Source organism: Rhinopithecus roxellana, chromosome 19 (assembly GCF_007565055.1).
Source record: "Rhinopithecus roxellana isolate Shanxi Qingling chromosome 19, ASM756505v1, whole genome shotgun sequence".
NCBI classification, from domain to species: domain Eukaryota; kingdom Metazoa; phylum Chordata; class Mammalia; order Primates; family Cercopithecidae; genus Rhinopithecus; species Rhinopithecus roxellana.
The window spans coordinates 26,053,173-26,068,989 of record NC_044567.1 but is presented as its reverse complement, the minus strand read 5'-3'; the positions used below and the strand labels follow the sequence as shown (position 1 = coordinate 26,068,989).

At 49.5% G+C, this 15,817-nt stretch overlaps 1 protein-coding gene and 1 long non-coding RNA gene across 3 annotated transcripts in view; one reads left to right on the top strand and one right to left on the bottom strand.

Moving 5' to 3' along the window:
• The first annotated feature begins 1,622 nt into the window (after positions 1 to 1,622).
• The window catches only part of LOC104669829, an 18,038-nt gene continuing 3,843 nt past the window's right edge, over positions 1,623 to 15,817 (top strand). The window contains exons 1-2 of one of the 2 annotated variants that reach the window (XR_004054876.1): positions 1,623 to 1,902; positions 2,948 to 3,145. This is a non-coding gene — a long non-coding RNA (uncharacterized LOC104669829). Of the gene's footprint in view, positions 1,903 to 2,913; positions 3,146 to 15,817 lie in introns of both variants that reach the window. The other variant, XR_004054875.1, reaches the window with a different exon arrangement.
• Positions 10,602 to 15,817, bottom strand: part of SUPT4H1 (SPT4 homolog, DSIF elongation factor subunit) — a 7,547-nt gene continuing 2,331 nt past the window's right edge. Inside the window, exons 3-5 of the mRNA XM_010372933.2 lie at positions 13,461 to 13,516; positions 12,916 to 12,969; positions 10,602 to 11,688 (exon numbers count right to left, since the gene is read on the bottom strand). Of these exons, the coding sequence (XP_010371235.1) occupies positions 11,621 to 11,688; positions 12,916 to 12,969; positions 13,461 to 13,516 (178 nt within the window). The 3' untranslated portion in view covers positions 10,602 to 11,620. The remainder of the gene's footprint in view (positions 11,689 to 12,915; positions 12,970 to 13,460; positions 13,517 to 15,817) is intronic.

Here is a 15,817-nt window from a genome sequence, read left to right as displayed (position 1 = left end):
AAACCAGAAGAAATGGGACAGGGCCAGAGACAAAATCAAGGACAGGGGAAGGGGCAGAGTCTAAAATAAGAATACAGAGACAATAAGAAACTTTGTGAGAATGCCTGATACATGGAATGGGCCGTCCACCTGTGAGTGGAAGAAGGCTGCTGAACTGGAAGCCTGATGTAGGCTGCCACCACCCAGATGCGTGGCTTGTGTGACTGACCAGCAACTGCCTGAGGGAAGAGCAGCCAGTGCCTGCGTGGAAACATGCATGCACAGACAGCGGCCCAGAGAGCCCAAAACATTCAGACACAGACACGCTGTGGTTGACACACCCCGCAGGCCTGCACACACACCTAGAGGAAGGCCTATCCATGCTCCTGGACACACCTGCCTCCTCCCCAAGAGACACAAGGAGGCTCACCTGGGAATCTGGGGCCAGTGCTTGGCAGGGTGACTGGAAGGAGTTGGGGGTGGATTCAGAACATAGGTACCTCTGTGAGAGTGGCCTGGCTCCTACTCCTGCCCCCAAAGCCACCTGTTGCCTGAGTTCCCCAGGATGCGGAAAACCAGACCCTTGACGTCTTTGCACAGGAGAGAGGAATTCAAGTTGATACTTCAAACTCTGCCCGCTTGGCGGCCAGTCCAGTTTCAAGCAGACTGTCACTGGGCAACCTTGGCTCACTTGGACTTGCTGTCAAAAGTCTCCCATGGCACTCTGGTTCTGACAGATTCCTGCTCAGAGGAAGTAGGGGTGGGGGCGGCAGGAACAAGGTGGGAACAGCCCTTCACCAGGATAGAGGGATCTGGGCTTGGAATCCTGGAGGGCTCCAGGCTCACCGTCCCTCACTCCCACCCCCACCTTACTGACCTCGGGGACAACCATCTCTGTGTGCCAAGCTGAGGCTGTGGGTAGGCAAAGGTGAGCCAGCAGAGAAAAGGACACAGGACCCGTCCTTGGGCACTCCCAGCCTGACAGGCAGTGTGTAAGAGTGTATGTGTCAGTGCAAGTGAGTGTCTTGTACCCAAAGCAGGGGCAGAGCTTCAGATCTGATGGGGACACTTGGCTCCTACTTCCAGTGAGCCAATCTGAGGGTGAAGTAGACGCACACACATCTACATTTAACAGAGTAACAGCAACAGGCATAAGGCCATCCCAGGTGGGGGTTGCCAGGGCCCAGGGGGTTGGGATGTTGGATGCTGCAGTGGCAACCTTAGAGTCACAGGAGTCCCATCAGAGAAGGCTTCCTGGAGAATGTGAGTACAGGTGGAAGAGGGTTTAGAAGGAGAGACCGGGCAAGGAGGAGAAACAGGGAGAAAATGGTCTTTTGAAGGCCTAATGCCTGTAAGGATAACAGGCCCAGAGGGTGGAAGAAATGACACGAGCTCACTGTCCGCACATGAAGGCAGAAAAGAAAACCAACCCTTCCCCGCCATCTGCATGGGCCTGGGGCCCTCACTCACAGGCAGGCAAGCAGCCAGTGGGAGATGGCAGCCCAGATAACCTGCCTTGTGAAGAGACAACAAGAGCGAAGCCACAGACTTAGCCACTCACAAACAGGAAGTCCAGAAGGCGGAGCAGACCCGCCCTCCAGTAAGCTACGGTTGGGGACAGGCCTGGCCACAAAGGAGGGAAACTGAGCCCCTAGCATTGCAAAATGGGGCTAAAGCAAATTGGAGTCAATAGTCCCAAATGTCGAGACCCTTCCCCATCTCCCTGGAGGGGCAACCAAGGGAAGCAGGTGCCAAGAGAGGGAAGTGCCTTAAGAACCTAAGACAGCCCATGTCCCCTACAGAGGTCATCTCAGCACCTCAGAAGATCTCTGTCTCATCTCAGAGCCTTGGGAGCACAAGGAGTGCGGAAGGGCCTCCAGGCAAGGAGGGCGGACAAGGTGGCTGGCTCTCAGCTCCTGCCAGGTCAGCCCAGACTCCCCTAGGTTTAATTTCACACTCTCCTGCTCTACTCTGTCTGGCAAGGGGCAGCTCCAGTGCACAGTGGCCCACACTAGGAGGTCACTTTGCACTGGGACAGGGTTCTGGCTCAGGTCTCCTGGGATCATAAGATCCAAGGACTTTTAAGCAGCAAGGTTAGGCAGCAACTGGTCCCAAGTCAGGAAACAGAGCTGCAAGCCCAGAGAGAGGCAGAAAGCAGCCTGAGGTCAGAAAACAAGTTAGGGCCAAGTTGGGTTCTTTCCACAACATCTGGGAAAAGGCAGGATGGGCTGGGTGGAAAGGGGGTGTGGGTGTGAGGAAGACTACCCTGACCATTGCTGTGGGAGTAGCCATGAAACCAGAAGCTTTCTCCTCTGGGGTCTCCTAGGGACACAAGTGGAGAAATGCGAGAAAGTTCCCTCTGGACTCTCCACACACAGGAGCCGGCTTTAACTTGCATAGCTGTACCTGCTGCAGTTCCAACTGCTGCAAATAAATTGTGTGTGTGTGGCGGGGGCAGGGAGGGGGTCCAATAGCTGGTTTTCTGCCTGAAACCCACTACGATCCCTCATCAGCCCCACTCCCTATCCCAACATCAGGATCACCAAGCAGAGGATAAAACTCAGTGTCAAGAAACTAGGGGTCTAGTCCTCACCCTGTGATTATATGTGGTACAATTCTGGGCCAGTCACTGAATCTATCCCTAAACCCAGCCTGTTTCTTCACCTATAAAAATGGGGAGTTGACCAAAACACCTGTTTGTGCTCTAGGAAGTCCCCAAGAGTATAGGAGCCCAGGGACCTCGCAGGTGGGAGCAGCAGTATCTGTGTTCCAAATCCTGCCCAGCCCCTGGGGCAGCCATGGAATCTTCCCAGCTGGCTTGAGGGCACACCTCCCAAAATGCAGAGAAGGCAGGGTGGCTAGGAAGGGCTCTAGTAGAATTCTCCCCTTATCTTGTCTGGAAACAAGGGGCAAAGGGCTCTTTCCTCCTGCCAGCCTCCTGCCCCCAACAGGATTCCTCACATCCCAGGCCCAGCTGGAAAAGGCGGTGAGAGTTGGAAAGAGACTGCTCAGTGAGGACTGCCCTGTCAACCTGCTTGGATTCATCCCATTCACCTCCACGTTCTGCACACGGGGCAGGGGGAAGGGAGGCAGCCCAGGCAGCCAGATAACTTGATGAAACACACTCAATCTGAATCTCGCTTGATCGTCATGCTGACCCAGTGAGGTAAGTAATGGTATCCCCATCTCAGAGATGAGGAACCGGAAACTCAGCAAGGTTAAGTTTCACCTTCCTGAAAATCGGGTATGCCGTTTCTGTTCCCCCAAGGGAGCTCAATTCAAAGTCCCCAAAGGAATAGGTCTTCTGTGAGGACCTGTTCTCCCCTCACAACCCCATTGGAAAAAGCAGTGGGAGTGACCCAGGGCCGACCCTCTGGCCCAAGCTTGTGGGGGGGCAGGGGGCAGAGGGGCCTAAATGGGTGGTGAGGTGGTCTGCAGAGTCTCTCCAGCAGCAGATGGCCTCCCCAGCCCTTTCCTTCAGAGCCTATTAAGCAGTCAGATGGGGGAGGGTTGGCCCCCAAGGCCAGGGACTCAGCAGCAGCAGCAGCTCACAGCACTGGAGCCGTTAAAAAGTGACTCAACCAGAAAGTGCGTTTGAAGTGACGCCCGCCAGGGCCCCAGAGCCCCAGAGCCAAACCTCAAAAAGACGAAGTGAGAGAGACAGGCCTGCGGGGGCTGGGCCAGGGGTGGAGACCCAGCCTGGAGCCGGCCTGGCCAAATAAGGGCAAATGCACTAGGGCGGGCCAATGGGGCACCAGTGGCTGGCTGCGTCACGGAGCTGTGGCTCTGGGGAGGGGGAGGTGAGATGCCTGGGCCAAAATGGGGGCGGGCGTCAGGGGGCCCAGTCCCTCTTCAAGGGGTCCCAGGGTGGGTGAATACAGGAGGCATGGAAGCCCTCACCCCCAAGGAGGCTTTGACACTAAGGTCAGTGGACCTGCAACCCCAGAGCCCACCTGCAGGCTGGGTGGGGCTCAAGGGAGAAAAAGGAAAACCTGGAGGACCCCCCATGCCCCTGCCTCAGTTACGGGCCCTGGATCCCCATCTGCCATGCAGAACTGAAGGGAGGCCATAGGGACAGCAGTGTTGTGCAAGGGGGAAAGGCTGAAGCACCAGTGCAGCCTCACCAGGCCACTGACTGTGGGCAAGAGATGTAATGGAAACTCAGTTTTCTCATCTGTGAAAGGGGAATAATATTGCCTCGTGGGATGGCACTGAGGGTCAAATGCAATAATAGAAGTGGCCCATTTTGAAGCTGGAAATTGTCATAGGGATGTAATAGATGAATAGTGTAGAGGCACAAGGCCAAAGGCTGCTTCTTAGCTTCTTGTTTCCAGTTGCTATAAAATATCCCTTTGCAAGGACACCATGTGGTTCTCAATTTTGGCCCCTGGTGTCTAGAACAAGGTAGGGGGAGGTGCAGATGCCACAGGGATTTCTGAATCTTAGTCCCTAAGCAAAAGCAGAAGAGACTGATGCCTGCCCGCCTCCAGCTGATTCCCCAGGGACATACCCCCTCTTCATTTCTCCTGCATCTCCTCACCTTCCATGAATCCAGACCATGCCCCACCCCTCCTCCTGAGACCCCGCCCTCCCATCTCCCGGCCTTTCTGGGGTGCAGGGCAGAGGAAGTGAGTCTACTCAGCTGACCAGAGAAAGTGCTGCAGCTGCCTGCACAGGGTGGGCCGGCCACTGGCTTGTTCAGGGCCTGTGATAACTCCCTTGCCTCAGGCCTCCGCAGCCCCTGCTGGGACCACTGGCCCAGGAGGAAGGCTGGGCTCTGGCTGCCACCTGCTTCCTCTCAGGAGTTCTTCTCCCTCCCAAGCATGGATTTGCATTTCCCCCCTCTGCCTTCTGCTACTCAAGCCCCCAGGGATGAGGTGACAGTTAACCCCCCACTTCCTGCTAGTGGCCCCAGAGCGCTCACTTCCTTCCAGGTATTTTCCGGGATGGGGGAAGGGGTTGAAAGGGGATGAGGGATCCATTTTGGAGAGAAACTGAGGTCCCCCTACCCTGCTGTCTGAAGTTGCTCCTTCCCTTCCCTCACGCTCACTCTGTAACACATGAGCTCAGTTTGCAGGAAGAATGCATAGGCGGGGAGCAGCACACAGGAGCTTTTGAAATGGGCTAGGCCAGCTCCCTGACTTCTCAGAGGCCCAAGCCTCTATCCGCCATAGATAGACCCCCAAGGAAAGTTCCTTGGACTTCAAGTTCCCTATCTGGGAGAACATAATGTCTGCCCTCTACCCGGAAGGCAGAGGGTTGAGAATGGGGGAGTGCCAAGGCATAGAGGGGAAATGTTTTCCATCCTATTTTTCAGAGGATCTACCAGCAGCACAAGGCAGAGTGTTCTCTGCACTCAGTTCCCGCTTCCTGGGATCTTATGGCAGAGAAACACAGCATCTTTAGACAAGAGGTACTGAGCTAGGCAGTATAGGACACACAAAGTAGCAGTGACCCGCTCCTGAAGTCAAGCTGACCAGCCTCTGAGGCTCAGTCCTCTCCCCTATAAAGTGAGGGGCTGGCCTAAGTCATGACTCCCCCAGTCCTAATGTTCTGTGGTCTGCCTTCACTCTTCTGTAGACTCAGCATCTCACCTTCCCACTGGTGAAGGCCTTGAAACCCCAAGACTGAGGCAGGCAGCCATGTGCTCTTCTCTCCAGTCTAAACCCTACTGGCACAACCTATAGCAATTATTACCAAGTGTGGCTGCCTGTTCTCCTAGTTCAGACAAGACTGGAAGGGGGACAGCCACATGTGAGCAACAGAAGTGACAGCTGACAGGTTGCTATGAATCCAAGAGGTAGAAAAAGAGTCAGTCCCGGAACCATTTCACCACATGATACAAAAATGGAGGTTTACAACAACTTTGAGCCAAATCAGGTTAAATCACATTCAGAATCTTGTATCCAAATAGCAAGGAAGTATTATAACACATTTTTAAAAATTTAAGCTAGGTGTAGTGGCACATGAATGTAGTCCCAGCTACCTGTAAGGCTGAGGCAGAAGAATCTCTTGAGCCCAGGAATTCAAGGCCAGTCTCGGCAACACAGTGAGTCCCTGTCTAAAAAAAAAGAACCACAGAAAAACAAACAAAACAACAACAACAAAAACCCAAACCAAAACTTTATCTTATAAAAAACGAGAACATAAAGATTAAAATTGAAAAAAAACCTTGGCCAGGCACAGTGGCTCACTCATATAATCCTAGCCTTTTAGGAGGCTGAGGCCAAAAGAACACTTGAGGCCAGGAATTTGAAACCCTGTTTCTACAAAAAATACCAAAAAAAACACCCCAAAATTAGCTGGGTGGAGGGGTGTGCACCTGTATTGTTACATACTCTGGGGGCTGAAGTGAGAGGATTGATTGAGCCCAGGAGTTGGAGGCTTCGGAGAGCTATGATTGTGCCACTGCACTCCTGCCTGGGAAACAGAACAAGAGAACAAGACCCTGTCTTTGGGGGCGGAGGGGCGGGGGAGGAAGCCCTGGTGCTTGAAGGAAAATGTTTCTGTTTTCATTCCATTTTGATGTATTTATGTATGATATATGTGGTGGAACACCTATTACCCAGCAATGCTGGAAGGATGAAATTCTTGTCACACCTATCTAGAACTTACCTAGAGATAGACAACTTTGGATAATGAGAATTCCTTACATACTTAGTTTACAACTCTCAAATTGCTTTTCCCTAAATTACTGTATTTGATTTTTTTTTTTTTTTTTTTTGAGACACGGTCTTGCTCTGTTGCCCAGGCTAGAGTGCAGTGGCACAATCAGGACTCACTGCACCCTTGACCTCCTGGGCTCAAGTGATCCTCCTGCCTCAGCCTCCCAAGCAGTTGGGACTATAGGTGTGTGCCACCACGCCCGGTTAATTTTTTAAAAAATTTTAGTAGAGGCAGGGTGTCGCCATTTTGCCCAGGCTGATCTCAAACTCCTGAGCTCAAGCAATCCACCTGTCTCAGCCTCCCAAAGTGCTGGGATTACAGGCGTGAGCCACCACACCCAGCCAAAGCAAACTTTTTATTTGAAGTATAACAGTTAACAAATCCTAAGTATATAACAATATATTTTCAGAAAGTGAACTGACCTACATAACTAGCATCAAGATCAAGATAACAGGCCAGACGTGGTGGCTCATGCCTGTAGTCCCAGCAGTTTGGGAGGCCGAGGTCGGTGGATCGCTTGAGCCCAGGAGTTCGAGACCAGCCTGGGCAGCATGATGAAACCCCATCTCTACCAAAATACAAAAATTAGCTGGATGTGCTGGTGGTTGCCTGTAGACCCAGCTACTTGAGGCACCGAGGTGGGAGGATCAACTGAGCCCAGGAGGTTGAGGCTGCAGTGAGCCACGATGATGCCACTGCACTGCAGTCTGGGCGACAGAGACCCTGTCTCAAAAAAAAAAAAAAAAAAAAAAAAAAAAAAAAAAAAAAAAAAAAGGGAAAGGAAAGCAAAATAAAAAAGAAAAACAAAATATAACCAGCACCTTAGGTGCTTCTCATGCCCTCCTCCACCCCCATCTATCACAGCTCACCACGATCCTACCACTTAAGATCATAGTTTTGTCAATTGCACTTCACAGACAAGAAACTTCATTTTAGAGGCGACGGGAAAGTCACAGAGTTGGTGGCTGGTGGAGGCAGCAGGGCCAGGACTCTGCCCTTAGTTGGATACATGCATTTTCATCACACAAGTCTCTCAGTGTTCCAGTGGGGTGTGATGGTGCCATCATCAGTCTGCAGATAAAGGGAGGTGAGGAGGAAAAAGAGAGATTGGGAGGTGTGGGGCAGACGTCAGCAGGCGTGTAAGAGCTGCTGGAGTGGAACGGTAAATGCAGCCAGGGGTAACTTATGAAGGGCTAGACTGGTTTCCCAATGCCTTGCACAGGGATCCTTGAGTAAATCCCAAGGATTCCCCTCCCTGGGCCATTGCCCCACTGCCTCCATCTCTTTGGCTAATTTTAGACTTAGGGACTAGAGTGGTGGGATTAGAGTGGTTGGTGGGCTCAACATGTAGGGACAATGTGTTGCAGTAACTTCACTCAGAAGAAAGCTAATGCCTCATACTGGTTCCGTGGAATACTTACGGAGGGAAAAAAACTTGCTGTGTTTGTGGACAACTATGTCGCAGTTAGTAGCCCTAAACTTGATGTGGACATTGTATTTCTTGAGCTGGGGCTCCACTACTTGATTATGGCTAAAACACTTTAACTCTTTTTTTTAACCCGCCCCGAAACAGAGTCTTGCTCTGTCGCCAAGGCTGGAGTGCAGTTGCGCGATCTTGGCTCGCTGCAACCTCCGCCTCCTGGGTTCAAGCAATTCTCCTGCCTCAGCCTCCCACATAGCTGGGATTACAGGCTTACGCCACCACACCTGGCTAATTTTTGTATTTTTAGTGGAGACGGGGTTTCACCATCTTGGCCAGGCTGATCTTGAACTCCTGATCTCGTGATCCACCCACCCTGGCCTCCCAAAGTGCTGGGATTACAGGCATGAGCCACCGCGCCCAGTCAAGACACTTTAACTCTTTGAGCCTCAGTCTCATCACCAAATAAGGATGTTAATTAGTTCCAGGGTTTTTGTGAGAATCAAATGAGATAGTGGATGTGAAAGCCCTTTGTCAACTGTATTTGGGTTTGTTTTGTTGTTTTATGAGACATGGTCTCGCTCTGTCACCCAGGCTGGAGTGCAGTGGTGCTATAATGGCTCACTGCAGCCTCAAACTCCCGGATTCAAGGGATCCTCCCACCTCAGCCTGCCAAATAGCTGGGACTACAGGTGTATACCACCATGCCTGGCTAATTTTTTCTATTTTTTTTGTAGAGATGGGCTTTTGCCATGCTGCCCAGGCTGGTCTCACACTCTTGGGTTCAAAGTGATCTGCCCGCTTTGACCTCCCATAAGTGCTGGTATTATAGGCGTGAGCCACAGCACCCAGTCTTTGTCAACTGTAAAAATATTTACATGAAAGGTTTTACTGATACTAAACATGAACCAGACTTCCAGACAAAGTTATTATTAGTCTGTTCTTAAACATGACCTACCTGCCTCTTTGATAGAGAACAGATGTCAGGGAGGGGACCTGAGGATCAAGTAGCAGGCTGCAGACAGACTAGGAGTAACAAGGCAGAAGCCACACCAAGAGCAAAGCCTCAGTCCAGACCCTGGTGTAACTGCTCCCCTCCAAAACCAGACCATCCTGACCCTTGCTCTATCAGCCACCAGTCCTTTCTTGAGCTGGAGGCTGTATTATCCATGCACTGCCACTGAGCTCCTCAGTGTTCTGGGAGACCCTAATTCCACAGCATGTGGCAGGGAGGAAGCAGAGAATGAGGCACAGGCAGGCAAGGGGAAGGCAGCCTGGCTACCATTCCTAGTCTCTGTCTGAGTTGTGTCTGTCCTTGTTGAGCTGGGGAGGAGACTTGCTCTTCAGAAGGAGAGAAGCCACACTACTGAGCAAGACAAGGAGAGATCTTAAGATGCTGTGCACTCAGAACGTTGGCAGCCAGAATGGGACTGAACCTTTGACAGACACATGGGCCAGTGGGCAGGACACAGCTCTCACGGCCACCCTCATAGCCATGGAAAGCACGGCAGTGGTACCAGGACTGGACCGCGCCCTCCCAGGGAGCTGTGAACCAAGTCCTTGTCTTAGTTTCTTTGGGTTTCCAGTAGAGGATGGGACTCCAGCACCTTTCTGCCTGTCTGGGTTGCTGAGTGGCACCACCTGCATGTTCAAGTGCCAGAGAAAGCAAGAAAGCTAATTCAGCAGCAGCTCCCAGGGAGAGCCCACTTGGCACAGTCTATAGAATCCAGGAAGGGAAACAGGCCACCCTTCCCCCACAAGCATCAATGCCTATGCTATGTCTTTGGCTTCCTGTGAGACTGTCAGTTAGGGCTCAGTTCAGTGTGAGGCTGAGGCAGCCCAAGTGTGGTTATTTGTGCAAGCTCCTCTTGCCTCCCCTCCCCACAACTGTTTCCATTCTCACCAAGCAGCCACGTCCGGGGTCAGACACCCAGGACAGCAGCTGGGGCTTTCCAAGGGGCTTTTTGAGAAGCTAGTGAAAGTTGGGTGTTGGCTGCACAGCCTGGGTACTCTTGCTGAAACGCACTTCTTCCATCCAGGATGTAAGCTCTAGCCGGCAGGGGTGCTTTCAGGTTGAAATTGAACAGAAATCACCACTCATGGAGCTTTCTGTTTGCTGGGCTGGGGAAATCCTTGAGAAACTGTTTGGAGTTGGGGTTATCCGACCATTCCCTCAGAGCTTGAAGGCACCAGAGAAAATGGTTCTAGTTTGAAGACCATGAGTGGACATGAGCAGCCCGGCCAGTCCCAGTTTCCCTCCCATAGGCCTAGGCGAAGACAAGGAAGGGGAGTAGACAAACTAATCAAACTAATCAGAATCAGGTCAGCATCTCTCCTCCTTCCCACACACTCCAGCCCACAGGTAACAAGCAAAATCAACTCAAGAGCAACACCAGGTGGCTGAGACACAAAGCCCTAGCACAGGCAGCTCTGCTAATGACCCACAGCTCACCCTGCAGCTGTGGCTCTCAGCATTTCCCCCACTCTTTTGGCTGATCGTGCACATATTCTATGTATTGAAAAATGGCCCAAAAAGGAGAGCAAAAGGATTTCACCTTTATAATACTTATATAATTTTCACATAGCCTCGTTTCTACAGTCACAACAATCCTGAGGTAAACAGGCAGGGTGTAATCATTTTCTTTTTAGAGGGAGAACAAGGAACTTAGGGAAATCAAAATGGGGATTTCTGTGGAAATTTAAATAAACGAGAATTCGTGGTAAATTTTTTTAATCCTAAAGCAAGTAACTCACCTTGGCCGAAAAATGGGATGTTACCCAAGGTCCCCTACTAGGCCAGAGGAGAAAAGGATCTACCTCCTACAGGGGCACAAACAAGGCAGACTAGGACCCAATGGTCGCCCAAGGCCCAAGGGCCTCCAGTAAGTGCTTGAGACTGGCCTAAGGTATAGGAAGAGCGGGGGTGGGGGAAGAATTATTAAACATGGTCAAGGAGCACTACAAAGCCTCAGGATTTCTTCAAGGGGTACTGCTGTGCCAGGTCTCGAGGGCAGGATACAACCACGAGACACCAGGGCCACCAAGCTGATGGGGTTACCAAGCCTCTGGACACCACCTTCTGATAGGAAGCACACTAGAAAGGCTGCAATCCCAGAGGCTGAGATAGTCAAAAGGGAGTAGAAGGGCCTCTGCTGCTCTGGGAAGCTCCTTATAGGGCAAAATAAGCTATTACTGTGCCTAAGAGAATGGAAGAGGGAGGCAAGGCAGGTGTCATGGCCTTCAGAACTTTCTAGAGGAGGTTCATATTTATTGACATTTGACCTAGAGTCCTCAGCATGGGGAAGGCACAGCCCTGGGCCATGGGCAGGAAAATCAGTATCCTACTCTCTCCTCAATTCCATCTGTTAATCCACCAACCCAAATCCCTCCCACCCCACTTGTAGTCCAAAGAAGATAAAATGATGTGCTGCTTTCTCAACAGTCAGCTGAGTCTGAATTGGAGGGTAGGAAGTATTTGAAGTTCTGCTCATTTAGTTCCAGAACAAGAAATAAGCAGAGGCAGGAGAGCAAAGATGCTGGCAGCCCTGCATCTTGCTAGGTCTTTATAGCTGTGTCTCTGGATTTGTAGGCCACTCCTCGACTTTTCAGCTCCCGCACGATTCCTGAAGCAGGAAAAGAAATAGTTCTGTGAGGTAAGATTCAGAAGGGTAAGATAAGCCACCCAGCTGCCACCCTGAGGGGGTACTATAAGTAAACTGGAGTTCCTAGACCACTTAACAATAGTCCTCCTTGGCCAGGCATGGTGGCTCATGCCTGTAATCTCAGCACTTTGGGAAGTCAAGGATCACTTGAGGTCAGGAGTTCAAGACCAGCCTGGGCTACAGAGCAAGGCCCCATTTCTACAAAAAAATTTTTAAAATTAGCCAGGCGTAGTAGCTTGCACCCGTAGTCCCAGCTATTTGGGAGGCTGAGGCGGGAGGATCTCTTGAGTCCATGAGTTCAAGGCTGCACTGAGCTACGATCACGCCACTACACTTTAGCCTGGGTGACAGAGTGAGACCCTGTCTCCAAAAAACTAAAAAAACAAAAAAAAAAAAACAAAAAAAAAAGGTCCTGCTTAGTTGACTCATTACCAGTGAAGACCCAGGTAAGTGTTCAGTAAGAATGAGAAGAAAAAGAGGGATACATATAGTCACCAAAAGCAAAGGTTCTAGGCCAGGCACCTGTAGTCCCAGCTACTCAGGAGGCAGAGATGGGAGGAACGCATGAACCCAGGAGTTAAGAGTCCAGCCTGGGCAACATAGTGAGACCTTGTCTCTAAAAAAATAAAAAACAGGCCGGGCGCGGTGGCTCAAGCCTGTAATCCCAGCACTTTGGGAGGCCGAGACCGGCGGATCACGAGGTCAGGAGATCGAGACCATCCTGGCTAACATGGTGAAACCCCGTCTCTACTAAAAATACAAAAAACTAGCCGGGCGACCTGGCGGGCGCCTGTAGTCCCAGCTACTCGGGAGGCTGAGGCAGGAGAATGGCGGGAACCCGGGAGGCGGAGCTTGCAGTGAGCTGAGATCCGGCCACTGCACTCCAGCCTGGGCGGCAGAGCGAGACTCCGTCTCAAAAAAAAAAAATAAAATAAAATAAAAATAAAAAAATAAAAATAAAAAACAGAAATAGCAAAAATTCTGGAGCCAGAATGCCTGGATTCCAGTCCTGGCTCCTCATTTACTACCTGGGTGACCTCCAGCAAGTGATTTAACCTCTCTGTGCCTGGTTCCCCCCATCTGTAAAATGCTGAACCTCAGAGAGTTGTGAGAATTGGCATTAATTCAGATTAAAAAAACTTCTGCAGAGCTTTAGAGTAAATGAACATTGGCTGTTATGATTATTACCTTGGGGCAGGCGACCAGTGACTGACACCGCATATACACCTGGCTTAAAGTTACCTGAGAGAGAAGAAAAAAGATACAAGATTACAGTGAAGTGAGTTAAGACTGAAGATCAAGGGGGGAGGGGGGAGGAGGGAAGGATTGCATTGGGGAGTTATACATGATATAAATGATGAATTGATGGGTGCTGACGAGTTGATGGGTGCAGCACACCAACATGGCATAAGTATACATATGTAACAAACCTGCACGTTATGCACATGTACCCTAGAATTTAAAGTATAAAAAAAAAAAAAAAAAAAAGACTGAAGATCAAATGGAAGCTAAAGTTAAACATTAAAGAAGTGATGCAACTCCAACAGAAGAGCTATCCCCTCTTTCGGCTACAAGTGTTAAATGATAAGGCACAGGACACTGCTTCCTTGTCTTCCCTACAACCCGATCTTTCCCACCCTGAGGTCACTCACCTTGCTGATTTCAGACTCCCTAATGGACCTGAGGAACAGTAACACTACAACTAAGCCAAAAGGAGAAAGGCCAACACTTACTGACTCGCTGCCACTTGGAGACCCAGCTGTCCTCTGGACTCATCATCGCAATGATTCTAGGGAGGGAAAAGAAATGGAGAGTCAGCCTGAGCCTCCCCTGTGCCTGAGCTCAATTCTGAGAGAGAAATCCAGGAAAAAGCCAAGTACTAAGTCTCCACTTCAAAGTTGGGAAAACTCCCTTCTGATGTTGGGATGAGGTTGACTCAAAGCTAGGACTGACAAACGTTCTTTGTTCTTATGTCCTTGACCCACCAGCCACAGGTTAGTTTCCATCCCCAAAAGACTCTCTCACTCAGCTCACAAACATCCTTAGCCTACAGATTCCCTAGAAAACGAGACGGCTTTAGGACTAGAGGGCCAATAGTTACAACTAACACAACTACAAGGGGTCTAGCGCCTAGTGCAAAGAGGAGGGTGAGTCAGAACAATGGATCCTCCTACTAGAAATGAGTTCAACTTGGCTAAGCTCTTCCTCTAATGACCTAGACATATGGGGACCCCTCTAATGACCTATACATGCGGGGTTCCCTTCTCAGAACCTCATCAGTAAGCTGAGACTCAAAGGTTGAGATACTACATGAAAAACACCTTAGCACAAAGACTAGCACAGAGTGCTAAATAAGCATTAGCTCTACTCATTATCCTACTTGTCCTTCCCAGGTAGCTGTGATTCCAGAAGAATGGTAAGGCTATTCAAGGGCTAGAGGATGCTGCTTGAGCAAGATGGATAAGCATTTTTGTCATTCAAAGCATTCAATCAAATGCTTACTGCCTGGCGATTGTGTTGGGTCTGAGCACTGACATTTGTTGACTGCCTCCTCAATATGCCTCCCCTCTTCTCTCAGTAACACTCCTGGATTCTTATTTGAGAAGATTCCCTTCCCATCCAAATCCTACATTACCAGCCATGCGCTGTAAGTGGAACCGACCCTACCTCCAGGGCTGACAAGCAGAAGAACACTAGCCCTCAGCCCTGCAGCCTGATGGGAGATAGGCACGATGCAGGCCATCCTCCTGACCACAAGTATATTCTTCTCTGTCCTTTGCAATCTATCTTTTTAGCCTTAGGGTCTCTATAGCCCAACCTTATGATTTAACCTAAACAGAATTCCCACTGTTCTCCAAACACATCCTGGTTTTCCCCAACCTATGCCTTTGCTCTAGTCACTCGCTTTATTTGGAATGTTCTATCTCTCTCTCACCTCAACTTCCTCAAAAATCCCAAGCTTCTTTCTTTAAGAGGAAAGTACTATCTCTTCCAATTTTGGTTGAGGTCATCCAGCCCTCCTCCGATCTTCAATTTGCCCACTCTTTAAGACCTAATATGCACTAGAATATATAAATAATTCATACAACCCAACAACAAAAAATACAAACTGAAGTAAAAAATGAGTAAAGGCCTTGAATAGGCATTTTTCCAAAGATATACAAATGGCTATAAGCACATAAGAGGCTCAACATCACCCTTCACTGGGGAAATGGGACACCAAAGTCACACCCATTAGGATGGCTATTATTAATAAATAAGTGTTGGTAAGGATGGGGAGAAATTAGAACCTTTGGGCACTGTTGGTGGGAACGGAAAATGGTGCAGTTGCTAAACAGTATGACAGTTCCTCAAAAAATTAAACACTCAATTATCATATATCTAGCAATTTCACTTGTGGATATACAGACGATCCCTGACTTACCTTAGTTCAACTTATGATTTTTCAAATTTATGATTGTGCAAAAGTGACATGCATTCAGTAGCAACTGTTTTCAAATTTTAAATTTGTTATTTTCCAGGCTAGCAATTCAGTGCAATATTCTGTCATGATGCCGCGCAGCAGCCGTGAGTCACAGCTTCTGGTCAGCCACTGTAACATAAGCGTTTTGAGCACATTTGAAGTAGGCTAAGTTATGATATTCAGTAGGTTAGGTGTGTTAAATGCACTTTTGGCTTATATTTTCAACTTATGATGGGCTTATTAGGTTGTAACTCTGTACTTGAGGAGCATCTGTACTGAACATAATGAAAAGCAGGGACTTGAACACATATTTGTATACTAATGTTCACAGCAATATTATTCACAAATAGCCAAAAGGGAGAAGCAACCCAAGATATCACTGATGGATGAATGGGCAACAGAACATGCTATACACATACAAGAGAATATTATTCAGCTCAAAAAAAGGAGGGAAATTCTGTTGCATGCTACGATATGAATGAACCTTGAAGACATTATGCTAAGTGAAAGAAGCTACAAAATGCTACTGAATGAGCCCATAGGTACCTAAGGGTGCCTAAGGTGGCCAAATTCATAGAGACAAAGCATGGTGGTTGTGAGGGACCACAGGGAGGAGAGAATGAGGAG